This window comes from Gymnoscopelus microlampas, assembly GCF_963454915.1.
Source record: "Gymnoscopelus microlampas genome assembly, chromosome: 12".
NCBI classification, from domain to species: Eukaryota; Metazoa; Chordata; class Actinopteri; order Myctophiformes; family Myctophidae; genus Gymnoscopelus; species Gymnoscopelus microlampas.
In genome coordinates this window covers 54,482,891-54,502,431 of record NC_139949.1, presented here as the reverse complement: position 1 = coordinate 54,502,431, position 19,541 = coordinate 54,482,891, and the positions used below count along the sequence as shown (strand labels likewise).

The 19,541-nt window shown below is 40.4% G+C and overlaps 1 protein-coding gene across 1 annotated transcript in view; it reads right to left on the bottom strand.

The window, feature by feature from the left end:
• Nucleotides 1-19,541, bottom strand: part of LOC311057466 (sodium/potassium/calcium exchanger 3) — a gene marked incomplete at its 5' end in the record, with an annotated part of 58,080 nt that overhangs the window by 18,771 nt on the left and 19,768 nt on the right. The window contains 4 exons of the mRNA XM_084074423.1: nucleotides 8,470-8,495; nucleotides 10,810-10,884; nucleotides 11,117-11,220; nucleotides 19,182-19,266. Coding sequence (XP_083930549.1) covers nucleotides 8,470-8,495; nucleotides 10,810-10,884; nucleotides 11,117-11,220; nucleotides 19,182-19,266 — 290 coding nt within the window. The remainder of the gene's footprint in view (nucleotides 1-8,469; nucleotides 8,496-10,809; nucleotides 10,885-11,116; nucleotides 11,221-19,181; nucleotides 19,267-19,541) is intronic.

Here is a 19,541-nt window from a genome sequence, read left to right as displayed (position 1 = left end):
AATAAGAAGTGGAGGAGAAGAGAGGACATCGCGGACCCAGAGTTCCCATCATTGATCATTTATTTCAGCATCAAGTACAACAGCAGAAGAAGCCAGGAGCCGAAGCCCCTGGCCTAACAGCCAAGCAGCCTCACGTCCTACCAGTACTCGTAGCCATGAGTAACATTTTAGTTCATCTTTTAAACTGTCCATTCGCATTTGAATACAAACAAGGGTGGGATGGGGGAGAATCCCCCACCGGCTGTTGACCAATAGTTCTTTGATCACTTTAGACTTCGTGTCTCCAAGATAACAAAAGGCAATGTAAATTAGACTTCACAGCTATCTGAGGCCCTTCATTACCTATGCGAACACCAGTCTGTGTCACTCATGATTCCGCTTACTTAGCTAGGTTACATTTATATCAGATGTTTTACTTGCATACCGTTCATAAAATATAGCAAATAAGGGCTAATATACGACATCAGTAACAGGGGTCTGTCTGTCTCTATAGAGTATGTGTTCAGTAACAGAGGTCTGTCTGTCTCTATAGAGAGTATGTGTTCAGTAACAGGGGTCTGTCTGTCTCTATAGAGTATGTGTTCAGTAACAGAGGTCTGTCTGTCTCTATAGAGTATGTGTTCAGTAACAGAGGTCTGTCTGTCTCTATAGAGTATGTGTTCAGTAACAGGAGTCTGTCTGTCTCTATAGAGTATGTGTTCAGTAACAGAGGTCTGTCTGTCTCTATAGAGTATGTGTTCAGTAACAGGAGTCTGTCTGTCTCTATAGAGAGTATGTGTTCAGTAACAGGGGTCTGTCTGTCTCTATAGAGAGTATGTGTTCAGTAACAGAGGTCTGTCTGTCTCTACAGAGTATGTGTTCAGTAACAGGGGTCTGTCTGTCTCTATAGAGAGTATGTGTTCAGTAACAGAGGTCTGTCTGTCTCTATAGAGTATGTGTTCAGTAACAGAGGTCTGTCTGTCTCTACAGAGTATGTGTTCAGTAACAGGGGTCTGTCTGTCTCTATAGAGTATGTGTTCAGTAACAGGGGTCTGTCTGTCTCTATAGAGTATGTGTTCAGTAACAGAGGTCTGTCTGTCTCTATAGAGTATGTGTTCAGTAACAGGAGTCTGTCTGTCTCTATAGAGTATGTGTTCAGTAACAGAGGTCTGTCTGTCTCTATAGAGTATGTGTTCAGTAACAGGGGTCTGTCTGTCTCTATAGAGTATGTGTTCAGTAACAGAGGTCTGTCTGTCTCTATAGAGTATGTGTTCAGTAACAGGGGTCTGTCTGTCTCTACAGAGTATGTGTTCAGTAACAGGGGTCTGTCTGTCTCTATAGAGTATGTGTTCAGTAACAGAGGTCTGTCTGTCTCTATAGAGAGTATGTGTTCAGTAACAGGGGTCTGTCTGTCTCTAGAGAGTATGTGTTCAGTAACAGGGGTCTGTCTGTCTCTACAGAGTATGTGTTCAGTAACAGGGGTCTGTCTGTCTCTATAGAGTATGTGTTCAGTAACAGAGGTCTGTCTGTCTCTATAGAGAGTATGTGTTCAGTAACAGGAGTCTGTCTGTCTCTATAGAGTATGTGTTCAGTAACAGAGGTCTGTCTGTCTCTATAGAGAGTATGTGTTCAGTAACAGGGGTCTGTCTGTCTCTATAGAGTATGTGTTCAGTAACAGGAGTCTGTCTGTCTCTATAGAGTATGTGTTCAGTAACAGGGGTCTGTCTGTCTCTATAGAGAGTATGTGTTCAGTAACAGAGGTCTGTCTGTCTCTATAGAGTATGTGTTCAGTAACAGGAGTCTGTCTGTCTCTATAGAGTATGTGTTCAGTAACAGGAGTCTGTCTGTCTCTATAGAGAGTATGTGTTCAGTAACAGAGGTCTGTCTGTCTCTATAGAGTATGTGTTCAGTAACAGAGGTCTGTCTGTCTCTATAGAGTATGTGTTCAGTAACAGGAGTCTGTCTGTCTCTATAGAGTATGTGTTCAGTAACAGGGTCTGTCTGTCTCTATAGAGAGTATGTGTTCAGTAACAGGAGTCTGTCTGTCTCTATAGAGAGTATGTGTTCAGTAACAGGAGTCTGTCTGTCTCTATAGAGTATGTGTTCAGTAACAGGAGTCTGTCTGTCTCTATAGAGTATGTGTTCAGTAACAGGAGTCTGTCTGTCTCTATAGAGAGTATGTGTTCAGTAACAGGGGTCTGTCTGTCTCTATAGAGTATGTGTTCAGTAACAGGGGTCTGTCTGTCTCTACAGAGAGTATGTGTTCAGTAACAGGAGTCTGTCTGTCTCTATAGAGAGTATGTGTTCAGTAACAGGAGTCTGTCTTTCTCTATAGAGTATGTGTTCAGTAACAGGAGTCTGTCTGTCTCTATAGAGTATGTGTTCAGTAACAGGAGTCTGTCTGTCTCTATAGAGTATGTGTTCAGTAACAGAGGTCTGTCTGTCTCTATAGAGTATGTGTTCAGTAACAGAGGTCTGTCTGTCTCTATAGAGTATGTGTTCAGTAACAGGAGTCTGTCTGTCTCTATAGAGAGTATGTGTTCAGTAACAGGAGTCTGTCTGTCTCTATAGAGAGTATGTGTTCAGTAACAGGGGTCTGTCTGTCTCTATAGAGTATGTGTTCAGTAACAGGAGTCTGTCTGTCTCTATAGAGTATGTGTTCAGTAACAGAGGTCTGTCTGTCTCTATAGAGTATGTGTTCAGTAACAGAGGTCTGTCTGTCTCTATAGAGTATGTGTTCAGTAACAGAGGTCTGTCTGTCTCTATAGAGTATGTGTTCAGTAACAGGAGTCTGTCTGTCTCTATAGAGTATGTGTTCAGTAACAGGGGTCTGTCTGTCTCTATAGAGTATGTGTTCAGTAACAGGAGTCTGTCTGTCTCTATAGAGAGTATGTGTTCAGTAACAGAGGTCTGTCTGTCTCTATAGAGTATGTGTTCAGTAACAGGGGTCTGTCTGTCTCTATAGAGTATGTGTTCAGTAACAGAGGTCTGTCTGTCTCTATAGAGTATGTGTTCAGTAACAGAGGTCTGTCTGTCTCTATAGAGTATGTGTTCAGTAACAGGAGTCTGTCTGTCTCTATAGAGTATGTGTTCAGTAACAGAGGTCTGTCTGTCTCTATAGAGTATGTGTTCAGTAACAGGAGTCTGTCTGTCTCTATAGAGAGTATGTGTTCAGTAACAGGGGTCTGTCTGTCTCTATAGAGAGTATGTGTTCAGTAACAGGAGTCTGTCTGTCTCTATAGAGAGTATGTGTTCAGTAACAGGGGTCTGTCTGTCTCTATAGAGAGTATGTGTTCAGTAACAGGAGTCTGTCTGTCTCTATAGAGTATGTGTTCAGTAACAGGGGTCTGTCTGTCTCTATAGAGTATGTGTTCAGTAACAGAGGTCTGTCTGTCTCTATAGAGTATGTGTTCAGTAACAGGGGTCTGTCTGTCTCTATAGAGTATGTGTTCAGTAACAGGGGTCTGTCTGTCTCTATAGAGAGTATGTGTTCAGTAACAGGAGTCTGTCTGTCTCTATAGAGAGTATGTGTTCAGTAACAGGGGTCTGTCTGTCTCTATAGAGAGTATGTGTTCAGTAACAGGGGTCTGTCTGTCTCTATAGAGTATGTGTTCAGTAACAGGGGTCTGTCTGTCTCTATAGAGAGTATGTGTTCAGTAACAGAGGTCTGTCTGTCTCTATAGAGTATGTGTTCAGTAACAGAGGTCTGTCTGTCTCTATAGAGAGTATGTGTTCAGTAACAGGGGTCTGTCTGTCTCTATAGAGTATGTGTTCAGTAACAGAGGTCTGTCTGTCTCTATAGAGAGTATGTGTTCAGTAACAGAGGTCTGTCTGTCTCTATAGAGTATGTGTTCAGTAACAGAGGTCTGTCTGTCTCTATAGAGAGTATGTGTTCAGTAACAGGGGTCTGTCTGTCTCTATAGAGTATGTGTTCAGTAACAGGGGTCTGTCTGTCTCTATAGAGTATGTGTTCAGTAACAGGGGTCTGTCTGTCTCTATAGAGTATGTGTTCAGTAACAGAGGTCTGTCTGTCTCTATAGAGAGTATGTGTTCAGTAACAGGGGTCTGTCTGTCTCTATAGAGTATGTGTTCAGTAACAGGGGTCTGTCTGTCTCTATAGAGTATGTGTTCAGTAACAGGAGTCTGTCTGTCTCTATAGAGTATGTGTTCAGTAACAGGAGTCTGTCTGTCTCTATAGAGTATGTGTTCAGTAACAGAGGTCTGTCTGTCTCTATAGAGTATGTGTTCAGTAACAGAGGTCTGTCTGTCTCTATAGAGTATGTGTTCAGTAACAGAGGTCTGTCTGTCTCTATAGAGTATGTGTTCAGTAACAGAGGTCTGTCTGTCTCTATAGAGTATGTGTTCAGTAACAGGAGTCTGTCTGTCTCTATAGAGTATGTGTTCAGTAACAGAGGTCTGTCTGTCTCTATAGAGTATGTGTTCAGTAACAGGGGTCTGTCTGTCTCTATAGAGTATGTGTTCAGTAACAGGGGTCTGTCTGTCTCTATAGAGTATGTGTTCAGTAACAGAGGTCTGTCTGTCTCTATAGAGTATGTGTTCAGTAACAGAGGTCTGTCTGTCTCTATAGAGTATGTGTTCAGTAACAGGAGTCTGTCTGTCTCTATAGAGTATGTGTTCAGTAACAGAGGTCTGTCTGTCTCTATAGAGTATGTGTTCAGTAACAGGAGTCTGTCTGTCTCTATAGAGAGTATGTGTTCAGTAACAGGGGTCTGTCTGTCTCTATAGAGAGTATGTGTTCAGTAACAGGGGTCTGTCTGTCTCTATAGAGAGTATGTGTTCAGTAACAGGAGTCTGTCTGTCTCTATAGAGTATGTGTTCAGTAACAGGGGTCTGTCTGTCTCTATAGAGAGTATGTGTTCAGTAACAGAGGTCTGTCTGTCTCTATAGAGTATGTGTTCAGTAACAGGAGTCTGTCTGTCTCTATAGAGTATGTGTTCAGTAACAGGAGTCTGTCTGTCTCTATAGAGAGTATGTGTTCAGTAACAGAGGTCTGTCTGTCTCTATAGAGTATGTGTTCAGTAACAGGAGTCTGTCTGTCTCTATAGAGAGTATGTGTTCAGTAACAGAGGTCTGTCTGTCTCTATAGAGTATGTGTTCAGTAACAGGAGTCTGTCTGTCTCTATAGAGTATGTGTTCAGTAACAGAGGTCTGTCTGTCTCTATAGAGTATGTGTTCAGTAACAGGAGTCTGTCTGTCTCTATAGAGTATGTGTTCAGTAACAGAGGTCTGTCTGTCTCTATAGAGTATGTGTTCAGTAACAGGAGTCTGTCTGTCTCTATAGAGAGTATGTGTTCAGTAACAGGGGTCTGTCTGTCTCTATAGAGAGTATGTGTTCAGTAACAGGGGTCTGTCTGTCTCTATAGAGAGTATGTGTTCAGTAACAGGAGTCTGTCTGTCTCTATAGAGTATGTGTTCAGTAACAGGGGTCTGTCTGTCTCTATAGAGAGTATGTGTTCAGTAACAGAGGTCTGTCTGTCTCTATAGAGTATGTGTTCAGTAACAGGAGTCTGTCTGTCTCTATAGAGTATGTGTTCAGTAACAGGAGTCTGTCTGTCTCTATAGAGAGTATGTGTTCAGTAACAGAGGTCTGTCTGTCTCTATAGAGTATGTGTTCAGTAACAGGAGTCTGTCTGTCTCTATAGAGAGTATGTGTTCAGTAACAGAGGTCTGTCTGTCTCTATAGAGTATGTGTTCAGTAACAGGAGTCTGTCTGTCTCTATAGAGAGTATGTGTTCAGTAACAGAGGTCTGTCTGTCTCTATAGAGTATGTGTTCAGTAACAGGAGTCTGTCTGTCTCTATAGAGTATGTGTTCAGTAACAGGAGTCTGTCTGTCTCTATAGAGAGTATGTGTTCAGTATCAGAGGTCTGTCTGTCTCTATAGAGTATGTGTTCAGTAACAGAGGTCTGTCTGTCTCTATAGAGTATGTGTTCAGTAACAGGAGTCTGTCTGTCTCTATAGAGTATGTGTTCAGTAACAGGGGTCTGTCTGTCTCTATAGAGAGTATGTGTTCAGTAACAGGAGTCTGTCTGTCTCTATAGAGAGTATGTGTTCAGTAACAGGAGTCTGTCTGTCTCTATAGAGTATGTGTTCAGTAACAGGAGTCTGTCTGTCTCTATAGAGTATGTGTTCAGTAACAGGAGTCTGTCTGTCTCTATAGAGTATGTGTTCAGTAACAGGGGTCTGTCTGTCTCTATAGAGTATGTGTTCAGTAACAGAGGTCTGTCTGTCTCTATAGAGAGTATGTGTTCAGTAACAGGAGTCTGTCTGTCTCTATAGAGTATGTGTTCAGTAACAGGAGTCTGTCTGTCTCTATAGAGTGTGTGTTCAGTAACAGGAGTCTGTCTGTCTCTATAGAGTATGTGTTCAGTAACAGGGGTCTGTCTGTCTCTATAGAGTATGTGTTCAGTAACAGGAGTCTGTCTGTCTCTATAGAGAGTATGTGTTCAGTAACAGAGGTCTGTCTGTCTCTATAGAGTATGTGTTCAGTAACAGGGGTCTGTCTGTCTCTATAGAGTATGTGTTCAGTAACAGAGGTCTGTCTGTCTCTATAGAGTATGTGTTCAGTAACAGAGGTCTGTCTGTCTCTATAGAGTATGTGTTCAGTAACAGGAGTCTGTCTGTCTCTATAGAGTATGTGTTCAGTAACAGAGGTCTGTCTGTCTCTATAGAGTATGTGTTCAGTAACAGAGGTCTGTCTGTCTCTATAGAGTATGTGTTCAGTAACAGGAGTCTGTCTGTCTCTATAGAGAGTATGTGTTCAGTAACAGGGGTCTGTCTGTCTCTATAGAGTATGTGTTCAGTAACAGAGGTCTGTCTGTCTCTATAGAGTATGTGTTCAGTAACAGGAGTCTGTCTGTCTCTATAGAGAGTATGTGTTCAGTAACAGGGGTCTGTCTGTCTCTATAGAGTATGTGTTCAGTAACAGGGGTCTGTCTGTCTCTATAGAGTATGTGTTCAGTAACAGGAGTCTGTCTGTCTCTATAGAGTATGTGTTCAGTAACAGGAGTCTGTCTGTCTCTATAGAGTATGTGTTCAGTAACAGGGGTCTGTCTGTCTCTATAGAGTATGTGTTCAGTAACAGAGGTCTGTCTGTCTCTATAGAGTATGTGTTCAGTAACAGGAGTCTGTCTGTCTCTATAGAGAGTATGTGTTCAGTAACAGGGGTCTGTCTGTCTCTATAGAGAGTATGTGTTCAGTAACAGGGGTCTGTCTGTCTCTATAGAGTATGTGTTCAGTAACAGAGGTCTGTCTGTCTCTATAGAGAGTATGTGTTCAGTAACAGAGGTCTGTCTGTCTCTATAGAGTATGTGTTCAGTAACAGGGGTCTGTCTGTCTCTATAGAGTATGTGTTCAGTAACAGGGGTCTGTCTGTCTCTATAGAGAGTATGTGTTCAGTAACAGGGGTCTGTCTGTCTCTATAGAGAGTATTTGTTCAGTAACAGAGGTCTGTCTGTCTCTATAGAGTATGTGTTCAGTAACAGGAGTCTGTCTGTCTCTATAGAGTATGTGTTCAGTAACAGGAGTCTGTCTGTCTCTATAGAGTATGTGTTCAGTAACAGGAGTCTGTCTGTCTCTATAGAGAGTATTTGTTCAGTAACAGGGGTCTGTCTGTCTCTATAGAGTATGTGTTCAGTAACAGGAGTCTGTCTGTCTCTATAGAGTATGTGTTCAGTAACAGAGGTCTGTCTGTCTCTATAGAGTATGTGTTCAGTAACAGGGGTCTGTCTGTCTCTATAGAGTATGTGTTCAGTAACAGGGGTCTATCTGTCTCTATAGAGTATGTGTTCAGTAACAGGAGTCTGTCTGTCTCTATATAGTATGTGTTCAGTAACAGGGGTCTGTCTGTCTCTATAGAGTATGTGTTCAGTAACAGGAGTCTGTCTGTCTCTATAGAGTATGTGTTCAGTAACAGGAGTCTGTCTGTCTCTATAGAGTATGTGTTCAGTAACAGAGGTCTGTCTGTCTCTATAGAGTATGTGTTCAGTAACAGGAGTCTGTCTGTCTCTATAGAGTATGTGTTCAGTAACAGGGGTCTGTCTGTCTCTATAGAGTATGTGTTCAGTAACAGGGGTCTGTCTGTCTCTATAGAGTATGTGTTCAGTAACAGAGGTCTGTCTGTCTCTATAGAGAGTATGTGTTCAGTAACAGGGGTCTGTCTGTCTCTATAGAGTATGTGTTCAGTAACAGGGGTCTGAAACAGAACATATTATTTCAGGTCAGGATACCAATATGATCGAATCAGGAGAGACATCGAAAAACTACAAAATCTGCATTTTGTTTTGTTTTTGTTTCATCACTTTCAATACCACTGGTTTATCCTGTAAGAGTTCTCTGTCCTGACTACTATAGAGTGACTACTATAGAGTGAGCCAAAATAATAATCATCATCATCGTCATCTTTGCTATGACAATATGTTTCATTTCTTCAGGACAAAACTATGAATGTAATTATTGATTTCAGACTCACCAGAAAACGGTATCATCATAGATGACCTGTAGACAGAGAATGAACACATTCTTTAAGACGTACATTATTGTGACACATTTAAAGATGGTGTGAGGGATATTTCATTGTTGAAATAAGTGCTAAATAGCTCTATATTGTGATAGTAATCATTACTATATAGAGTGTTTGTTCAGTAACAGTGTTAAATAGCTCTATATTGTGATAGTAATCATTACTATAGAGTGTTTGTTCAGTAACAGTGTTAAATAGCTCTATATTGTGATAGTAATCATTACTATAGAGTGTTTGTTCAGTAACAGTGTTAAATAGATCTATATTGTGATAGTAATCATTACTATAGAGTGTTTGTTCAGTAACAGTGTTAAATAGATCTATATTGTGATAGTAATCATTACTATAGAGTGTGTGTTCAGTAACAGTGTTAAATAGATCTATATTGTGATAGTAATCATTACTATAGAGTGTGTGTTCAGTAACAGTGTTAAATAGATCTATATTGTGATAGTAATCATTACTATAGAGTGTTTGTTCAGTAACAGTGTTAAATAGATCTATATTGTGATAGTAATCATTACTATAGAGTGTTTGTTCAGTAACAGTGTTAAATAGATCTATATTGTGAAAACAATCATTACTATAGAGTGTTTGTTCAGTAACAGTGTTAAATAGCTCTATATTGTGATAGTAATCATTACTATAGAGTGTTTGTTCAGTAACAGTGTTAAATAGATCTATATTGTGATAGTAATCATTACTATAGAGTGTGTGTTCAGTAACAGTGTTAAATAGATCTATATTGTGATAGTAATCATTACTATAGAGTGTTTGTTCAGTAACAGTGTTAAATAGCTCTATATTGTGATAGTAATCATTACTATAGAGTGTTTGTTCAGTAACAGGAGTCTCCATGTCTCTCCAGCTCTTTATTAAAAAGAAAATACATTTTCAGGTCAGGATACTCATATTATCCAATCATAGGAAAGAACTCATACAGGTCACAGGATATTTCAGATCCCATTAGTCACTGTCTTAGGAGTGGCTAATCTTCCTGGGGGTCAAACAAGTGATGACACTAAGACACCACAACATTGAAGCTAATAAATAATCTCTGTGGGGTTCTCTGTCCTGATTGGACGAAATTTGTACCCTGCATCCTCCATCCATCCATCCATCCATCCATCTTCAACCGCTTATCCAGAGTCATCCAACATTAGCCACTCCTCCTGGGGGATTCTGAGGTGTTCCTAGGCCAGTGTGGAGATGTAATCCCCCCGTCTGGTCCTTGGTCTGCCAGGGTGTCTCCTCCCAGTGGGACGGGCACAGAGGACCTCCATAGGGAGACGCTCTGGAGGCATCAGTACTAGATGCCCGAAACACCTAAGCTGGCTCCTCTCCAAGTGAAGGAGCAACAGCTCTACTCCCAGTCTCTCCCGAGTGACTGAACATGAATATATTCTGCTGTGTTTACTACAGACCTGTGTTTACTACAGCGCTGTGTTTACTACAGAGCTGTGTTTACTACAGAGCTGTGTTTACTACAGAGCTGTGTTTACTACAGAGCTGTGTTTACTACAGAGCTGTGTTTACTACAGAGCTGTGTTTACTACAGAGCTGTGTTTACTACAGAGCTGGAACTGAACTAACCCTAACCAACACACTAAAGATGGACAGAGACCCCTGTTACTGAACAAACAATCCAATCCAACCCACTTTTAGTCATAGAGCACATTTAAAACAACAGTGTTGAAACCAAAGTGCTGTAACACTCAGTAACAAAATACTAAAATAAACAAGAGCAGAAACAACACACAATAAACAGGACAACACTGGACACAATGCCTATAGAGGAAACAGCAGCTTCTCAATCTGAATGTTCAAACGCCAAGGAGAACAAGTGAGTTTTCAAACGTGATTTAAACACAGGCAGGGTTTGAGACGCTCTAACATGGGGTGGAAGCTCCTTCCACAGTGTGGCGCTATGGAGGAAAATGATCTATCTCCCCGGGTTTTCAACTTTGTTGCTGGGACCTTAAGGAGTGACTGGTCAATAGACCTCAAGACTCTTGTAGAGTTATTGGGAGGTAGACGCTCTGATATGTACAATGGTGCCAGCCCTTTAAAGACTTAAAGACAAACATTAAAGTCGATCGATTGTGCTACCGAAGTCCCAGATGGAAGTAGCCTGTGAAACAAATGTGACGCAAGCCAGTGTAGGGAGGCAACAATGGGGGAGATGTGATCATACTTCCTGTTAAAGTAAGTCCTGGCATAAAGTAACATAAAGGTAACATAGTTGACAGTAACATAAACGTAACATAGTTGATAACAGTCATGTCTCACCGCAATGAGCGCCAGTACAGACAGGATGTAGTAGGTGGAATCTCTGAACAAGGACCACCAGGTTAGCGCCACCACCTGGACAGAAAGAGAACACCAGCGAGTATTTAGTTGGACCAGAGTCCAACTGGGGTCGGCAATCTACAAGCTCACAGCAATGAGACGAGTTGTGAGCTTTTAGATCTGCTGTTATGGCTGAATGCTGACATTAGGTACAGTAGAACCAGTGGTGTACAGTAGAACCAGTGGTGTACAGTAGAACCAGTGGTGTACAGTAGAACAAGTACAGTAGATACAGTAGATAGAGTACCTGTCCTGCAAAGATTCCACTGAGGCCGATGATGACCAGGATGTTGAAGACAGCTGATCCTACGATGGTTCCTACTCCTACATCTCCTTTAGTTATGAACACGCCTAGAGAGAGAGAGAGAGAGAGAGAGAGAGAGAGACCTTTAGTTAACCCTACTCCTACATCTCCTTTAGTTATGAACACACCTAGAGAGAGAGAGAGAGAGAGAGAGAGACCTTTAGTTAACCCTACTCCTACATCTCCTTTAGTTATGAACACACCTAGAGAGAGAGAGAGAGAGAGAGAGAGAGAGAGAGAGAGAGAGAGAGACCTTTAGTTAACCCTACTCCTACATCTCCTTTAGTTATGAACACGCCTAGAGAGAGAGAGAGAGAGAGAGAGACCTTTAGTGTCACAGCTATTTTCAAACATTTTAGTACTTTTACTTTTGGAACTTTAAGTACATTGATACCAATACTTTTGTACTGTTACTCAAGTAAATGTTGAATTCTGGACGTTTACTTGTAACAGAGTACTGTAACAGAGAACAGTAGTATCAATACTACATTGCAGTATTGATACTTTTACTTGAGTAAAACATTTGAGTACTTTTTCCACCACTTGTTAAAAACCCTTCATAACTAACTTTAACTCATTGCTCAGAGTGATTATGTGAGCCTCTGCTGACCTCTCATGGATGGATTTGGTCTTGCAGGGTGAAAGTTGCCAACTTGGATTATTTTATCTTTTTAACACATTAACCGCCAAGAACGTAGTCGTACGGTCCATTAAATCCACCTGTTAAGCGCCGAGACCGTAGTGCTACGGTCCGGGTGCTTTTTCCCTTTTTTTCAATTTTCTACACGGACCATTTTCAGTGTAACACCACCGGAACGGATCTATTTGCGATCTGGTTTTGCCGTTTCCGTCGGCCTCCATTCTAAAGCGCACACAAAAACGCCATTTTCTCCCTTGTAGTTTTTTCTCCTCGGTCATCACTGTTTAACATAAACTGTTCTAACTACAACATGGATGCCCAGTTTGACACGTGGTCTGCACTGGTAGACACAGGGACATGTGCACGATGTTTACAAACAGTGCATCGCGCATTCTTAAGGATTTTAACGGGGTCTATGGCGACGTGAAAAAAACAAAAAACAACAATAAAACCTTGGCACTGGTGAGTACATTATGAGATTTACCCTTGGCGGTGGATGTGTTAATAACGCGCTGACCATTCCTGAGATGGCATCCGAGGAGATAACGCTCTCTCAACTAATGAATGAGATCAAAGAAAGCAATGCGGGCATTAGCCGACAGATCGACGCAAAGATGGGAGAAGTGCAAAGTAAATTAAGTAACATCCAGACGTCCCTGGCTGGGCTGGGAGAACAAATAGAGGAGATTCAACAGAGAGTCAGCGCTAATGAAGACAACATTACATGCGCTGGGAAGACCATTGCAACACTGGAGAAAGAGGTGGCTTTATTAAAACGCAAAAACCAAGAAAAAGATGACGAAATGAGGAGGGCAAATGCATTCCTGGTCGGACTCCCCGAGGGAGTTGAGAAGCGGGACCTGATTGCCTTTCTTGTGGGTTTTGTACCGAAGCTGCTGGGCGAACATCTCGCCTCACCCTCACTCATTGAGAAGGCTTTCCGCATCGCCTCCAAACACAAGAACCCAAGCAACCCGAGGCCGAGGGCCGTCTTCATCCGCTTCCAAAGCACCAGAATTAAAGACGAAGTTGCTCGTCTGGCACGGGAGAAGAAGACACTCTACTATGATACCACGAAAATATTCCTTTTTCCGGATCTAAGCCCTGAAGTGCGGAGCAAAAGAAAGGAATATGACCGAGTGAAAGAGACATTACGACAAAAAGGAATAACATCATACTCTATAATTCACCCGGCCAGATTCCGACTCCAATATAATGGCACTACAACGATACTCAACAGCCCAGCCGCAGCTGAAGACTTTGTACGAGAGATGGATGCGATGGATTAAAGACTGAAGAGGCCCGACAAAGAACTGTTGAGCCGCGGTGCGAACGTGAACTCTATGAAGGAACTTGAGCTTAAACTTTCCCTCACTACGCTAAAAGACAACAATGGACTAACAACAGACAACAACAGATAAGTGAAAAGCACACCATATCGATATTAAATGCCGTATAGATCACATGTTGAATTAACTAAATGTCTAATGAAGAGGCGTGAGGGGGAGAATGTGAGAGAGAAAAAAAAAAAAAAAAGGACACAAAAAACACTTCATGGACGATTTATATCTTAGCAGGGTATGGTCGCTACAATTAAGTTTGTGATTATGTTGATGGACAATCATATGACTTTAAAATGAAAGGGGCATATTGTGGGGGAGGTGGTTGTCTTTGGGTTTGAAATAATAAGAGGGGAGGTGCGGTGGGACGGACGGCGGAGTGGGTCTGCGCGAGGCGCGCACCCGCTCTGTCTCTCTCTCCCTCACTCCCTCTCTGTGTGCGTGTGCGCGCGCGCGTGGGGGAGGGTGTGCTTGTTGCGCTCTCCCCTGCGTGCGCGCGTGCACGTTTGGATCTTGTAGCGCAGACTTGTGTCGGAGTGAGTTGGAACGTAACGGTCGCAGAGAATTGTGTGTGTGTGTGTGTGTGTGTGTGTGTGGGGGGGGGGGGGGGGGGAGGGGGGGGGGAGGCGCTGTTGGTCTATAGTGGCCGCTGTAGATGATGAACGCCAGCTGGGTGGCGCCAGGTTACTGGCGTAACCACGGATCTCTGGACTGTGTGTGTGTGTGTGTGTGTGTGTGTGGGAGCGTCGTTGGGCTATAGTGGCCGCTGTAGATGAGGAACGTCAGCTGGGTGGCGCCAGGTTACTGGCGTAACCACGGTTCTCCGGAATGTGTGTGTGTGTGTGTGTGAGACTCTGTTGGGGGGGGGGTTACTTTTTCCTTCATTTCTACATTTTATAAATAGGATTGCTTATTTTCTATTGAGTATGTTTTGATTAAAAGAGATTTCTACAGTAGATACATATTTATGTTATTTCTAATTAATAACCCTATCAAAAGGAGAAAAATATTGAATTATCTAAAAATGAAAGACTGTGGTTTGGCATTTATACAGGAAACTCACCTCACAGATAGTGAGCATGAGAAATTACGTAGAGACTGGGTTGGAAAAGTACTTTACTCATCATATAACTCAAGATCTAGAGGAGTCGCTATATTGGTAAATAAACAAATTTCTCTGAAAATACATTCGGTTGACAAAGATAAGGAGGGAAGATGGATAATGGTCAAATGTGATGTAAATAATGAACCATATACCTTAGTTAACGTCTATGGACCAAACAGTGACGAGCCACAGTTCTTTAAAGATATAATGGCTAAACTAACTTGCTCACAACTTGGTTTTGGACCCGATTCTTGATAAATCGACAAGGAACTCATGCACTCTAAGCAGAGCAGCAAGAACTTTAAAAGAAGGAATGTGTGATATGGGGCTTATCGATGCATGGAGATCTCGCAATCCAACAGAAAAAGACTTCTCATTCTACTCAAATGTACATGATACATATTCCAGAATCGACAATATACTCATAAGCAAACCCTTAAGTTTTAAGATTATTGAATGCAAATACCTGGCTGCCACTTTATCGGACCATTGCCCTATCAAAATGACATTAAATCAGACTCCCAATCACGCGAAAACTTTTAGATGGAGATTTCAAAACCATCTTCTAAATGACCCGGAGTTCATTACATATATAGAACATGAAATAGATGATTTTTTGGAATTAAATACAAACTCAGCCTCAGCAACCACGATATGGGAATGTTTAAAAGCATATTTGAGAGGACAAGTCATGTCATTCGCAGCAAATAAAAATAAAAACAAGAAGCTATATCTTAACAGACTGGAAGAAGAAATCCACACACTTGAAATCCAACACGCAATCACAAAAAATCCAGACACAGGTAGCATCATTACTCAAAAACGCCTTGAATATAACAATTTGACAACAAGCAGAGCAGAAGCGGACATGATTAGGACTAGGTACCACTACTATGAAAAACGGAGATAAGACGGGCAAACTACTCAGCTGGCAAATAAAAGCAGAGGAAGATGCTAAAATAATTCACTCCATAAAAAACAAAGAAGGAGAAATGGTATTTGAACCGAAATAAATAAATGGATGCTTTGAGTCATTTTATCAGGAACTGTACAAATCCAGGGGAAAATTAAACGTATCAAAATCTGAAGAATTTCTAAACAAAATATCGCTACCTAGGTTATCGGATAATTTAAAAGAAAAGCTGGATGAAATGATTACACCAGATGAAATTATAAAAGCAATGGACCATCTACAATTGGGAAAGGCGCCGGGACCGGACGGATTTACAATAGAGTTCCTAAAAAAATTCAGAGGCAGGTTACTCACACCATACTTAAACATGCTTAATGACTCCTTTCAAACAGGGAGACTCCCGCCTACACTTGAACTGGCAACAATTAATGTTTTTCATAAACCATCGAAGGATGAAACCTTATGTGGGTCATACAGACCGCTATCACTACTCAATGTTGATTTTAAAATAATTTCTAAAATGTTGTCTCTAAGACTGGAAATGGTAATAAGCTCACTAATTCATGAGGACCAAACGGGATTTATCCAACAAAGACAAGGAGCAGATAATATCCGCAGACTTTTTCACATTATAGAGCTATCCAAAAATGAAACGGAGCCTAGATTAGTTATGTCAATGGACGCAGAAAAAGCCTTTGACACTGTGGAATGGGGCTTTTTATTTAGCACATTACAACATATGAATTTTGGCGAAACATTTATTAACCATATAAAATTATTATATAGAGCACCCAAAGCACAGATTCTTACAAATGGGATCCTATCAAAACCTTTCCCCTTGGCAAGAGGAAGCAGACAAGGCTGCCCGTTATCACCATTACTATTCGCTATTGCTATTGAATCATTGGCAGCCGCTATTAGAACAAATTCAGAAATTAAAGGGATAAAATTTGGTATGGAAGAGATCTTTATATGCGGATGATTTATTGTTATACATCTCAAAACCAGATCAGTCTCTACCAGAACTATTTAACACAATAAAAGAATATAGCAATCTATCAGGATACAAACTTAACTACGAAAAAACTGAAGTAATGCCACTAAACAGCCACACCCACCTTAATAATTATCAACTGTTATCCTCATTCAAATGGCAACCAAAGGGATTAAAATATTTAGGAATAACTGTCACAAATGAATTGAACAAAGCCTACCAAGCTAATTACATACCGCTTTTGGAGAAGGCTAAAAGTGACCTGCACAGGTGGAAAAACCTACCTATATCGTTAATCGGAAGAGTTAACATAATCAAAATGAATGTCTTGCCAAAATTCATGTATTTTTTTCAATCAATCCCGTTAAAATGTCCTTCTAAAATGTTTATAGAAATAAATAGAACCATCTCACGGTTCTTATGGGCTGAGAAAAAAATCAGAGTAAAGATATCAACACTGCAAGCCCCAATCTCAAAAGGAGGATTAAATTTACCTAATTTTAAATTATATTATTTGGCATCACAACTACGAACCGTCTGGTCCTGGCTCCAAAGAGACAATACAAATCCAGCCTGGTTAACTATAGAACAACAACTGGTGAAACCAATTTCATTGAGATCAATTCCTTTTTTAGGCTCATTAAAAAATTTGCATAGGATCACAAAAAGCCAAATCATTAGCCACACATTCGAATGTTGGCAGGAAAGCCATAGAATGCTAGGTACTTCTGCCTGTCTTATTCAAACACACACCTTTATGGAACAATCCTTTAGTCCCAGATAACATAAGATATGGCATTATTGCAAGCTGGAAAGACAAAGGAATCACAGAACTAGGGGATCTCTGTGTCAAGGAGATATTTGCGGATTTCACATTCATAAAAAACCTGTATCAGATACCCGGAACACACTTTTTTAAATTTTTGCAAATAAGAAGCTGGGTGAAAACCAATATGAATAATTACTTTCCTAGTATTAAAGAAACCCCAATTGAAAAAACTATATGGAATGCAAAATCACAAAAAGGATTAATTTCAAAATGATACACCGCTATGAATTGTGAAATAAAACATAACTCTGGACAGCACAAACAGAAATGGGAAAATGATATTGGATATGTATATACGTTGAAAGAATGGGAAGATCTACTACAGAGCTCACAGAAAACTCTGGTTAGCACCAATCACAGACTTATACAATTTAAGATACTCCATCGTGTGTATTACACCCCACAGAGGATGCATCGATTTAGCCCCAACACACCACCTACATGCCCACGATGTCAATCAGAGAATGGGGACCTCATACCATAGACTGTATAAATGAGATGGACAAACCCCCTCCGCTGCTTTCTACAGACCGAAAATGAATCCTTTGCTGCAGACTGTGGCTCCGCCATCTTTCACTACGCGTCAGAATGAGTTCAGACCATTATTGGTTGGGTAACTTGTCAATCAAGAGCGGGGGCGGGGAATGAATGCTATTGGTTGTGTAGCGTGTCAATCAAATCATCCCGCCCCTCCTAGAGAATAGCCTACTTTATCGTCAATTTTATAATAAATAGAACCATAATTTAGCAAAACGCATATCCTGATGATTGAAAGGAGACTTTAAACTAGCGACTGGAAGCATATAGAATTTATGACAATTTTTATTACAGTAAGAAAATCGAGTCTGAAAGTTGGTAAAAACCCATCGGCTTGCGTTAAAATAAATTCTTTCTGAACTCACAGGTCGGCACGGGTGAAACAGCGCCTCTCGCTGGACATTTACTAAACATCCGGGTTGGCCTCATAGTAAATATCTCAGCCTTGCCCCTTGCCTCATACATATGTTTTGGAAGTGTACACATCTGAACAGCTTTTGGAATAATATTTATAAATTTATGTCTGAGATTTTACAAAAAGAGGTTCCCCCTGACCCCCGAATATCCATATTGGGAGATGTAGAGATGCTCAAGGAATTTAACAAGGATGAGAGGAAATCGATACTATTAATAATGACAGCAGCAAAAGAATGTATATTGACCAATTGGAAAGCTAACCAACCGCCCACACTCACACATTGGTGGAGAGAACTCCTGTCATACTCCACCTCAGAAAAAATCATGTACAATGTGAAAGGGAAACCAATGAAATTTGATAGTATATGGGGAAACATTATCAATAACATAAGAAATATTGAAGGGAAGTTATCCCAATAGGAAAAAAAAACTAAAAAAAAAAAAAAAAAAAAAAAAAAAACTATTAAAAAAAATTATAAAAATAAATAAATCCATAACAATAAAAAAAAGAGAGAAAAGAAAAAGAAATAAATAGTGGTATCGATCTTCTCAACATCCAGGTCCATGGGCGACAAACAGCATGCAAAGTCGAATAATCATGTATAAACAATTAAGTACGAAATGATAAAAATGCTGAGTATGCAATACACTCGAATAATATCTGTTACTATGCTTCTGTTTTTTTTGTTATTTGTTTGTTTGTTTTTTCTTGTTTGCTGTTCTCTAAGTACCTGGCTTTTGTTTTGTTATGTATTATTATTATTACTGTTATTATGGCTATTATCATTAATGTTATTAGTTAAGTATTTTTGTTATTAGTATTATCATTTGTTATTGATTCTTTTTCCTTTTTCTTATGTAAAATAACTGAGGGTATGATGAAATGACAAAATAAGAGAACAAAAAAAAAAAAAAAGACAAAGAGAGAAGAAAAACAGTTAACTTGTATTTGTGCTGGGGGGAAAGGAATGGGGTAACGAAATGTTTTTAATGTTGAAAACCAAATAAAAAGATATATAAAAAAAAAAAAAAAAAAATGAATTGTTTCAATAAAGAGGATCTAAACACTGAGATACATTCAGATCACATGGTTCCACAAATCCCTTGCTTGTTCTTTTTTTAACCTACTATAAATAGCTAAATATAAAATATGTGTTCTGTCCTACCATTGCACGTTAACTAACCTAAACTACACTAAAGTTCAAACAGCTCCTGATTGGCTGAGCCACTGACCAATCAGAGAGGTGAAGAGCTCTGGAGCAGAGCTGCCGGCAGCCATGAAGGTTGCCCCGGCAACGTCCTCACTGAGATGGAGGTTCTGGAACAAACAAACAAACACACACACACACACACACACACACACACACACAACATCATTATATCACTGAGAAATATATTATGATTTAAACACCTGTTATAATTATGATACACTAGACCATACCCGGTCAACGCATCCGTGGGGGGATATGCGCACATGATCTGGCAACCCGGGAGGCAGTTCGTCCCATAGCTGGGCAGCCCCGTAACCATGGCGACAGTGTTTGACACAAAAACGCTAATAAGAAGCTGAGATTTGATGAAATCGAAAAACGG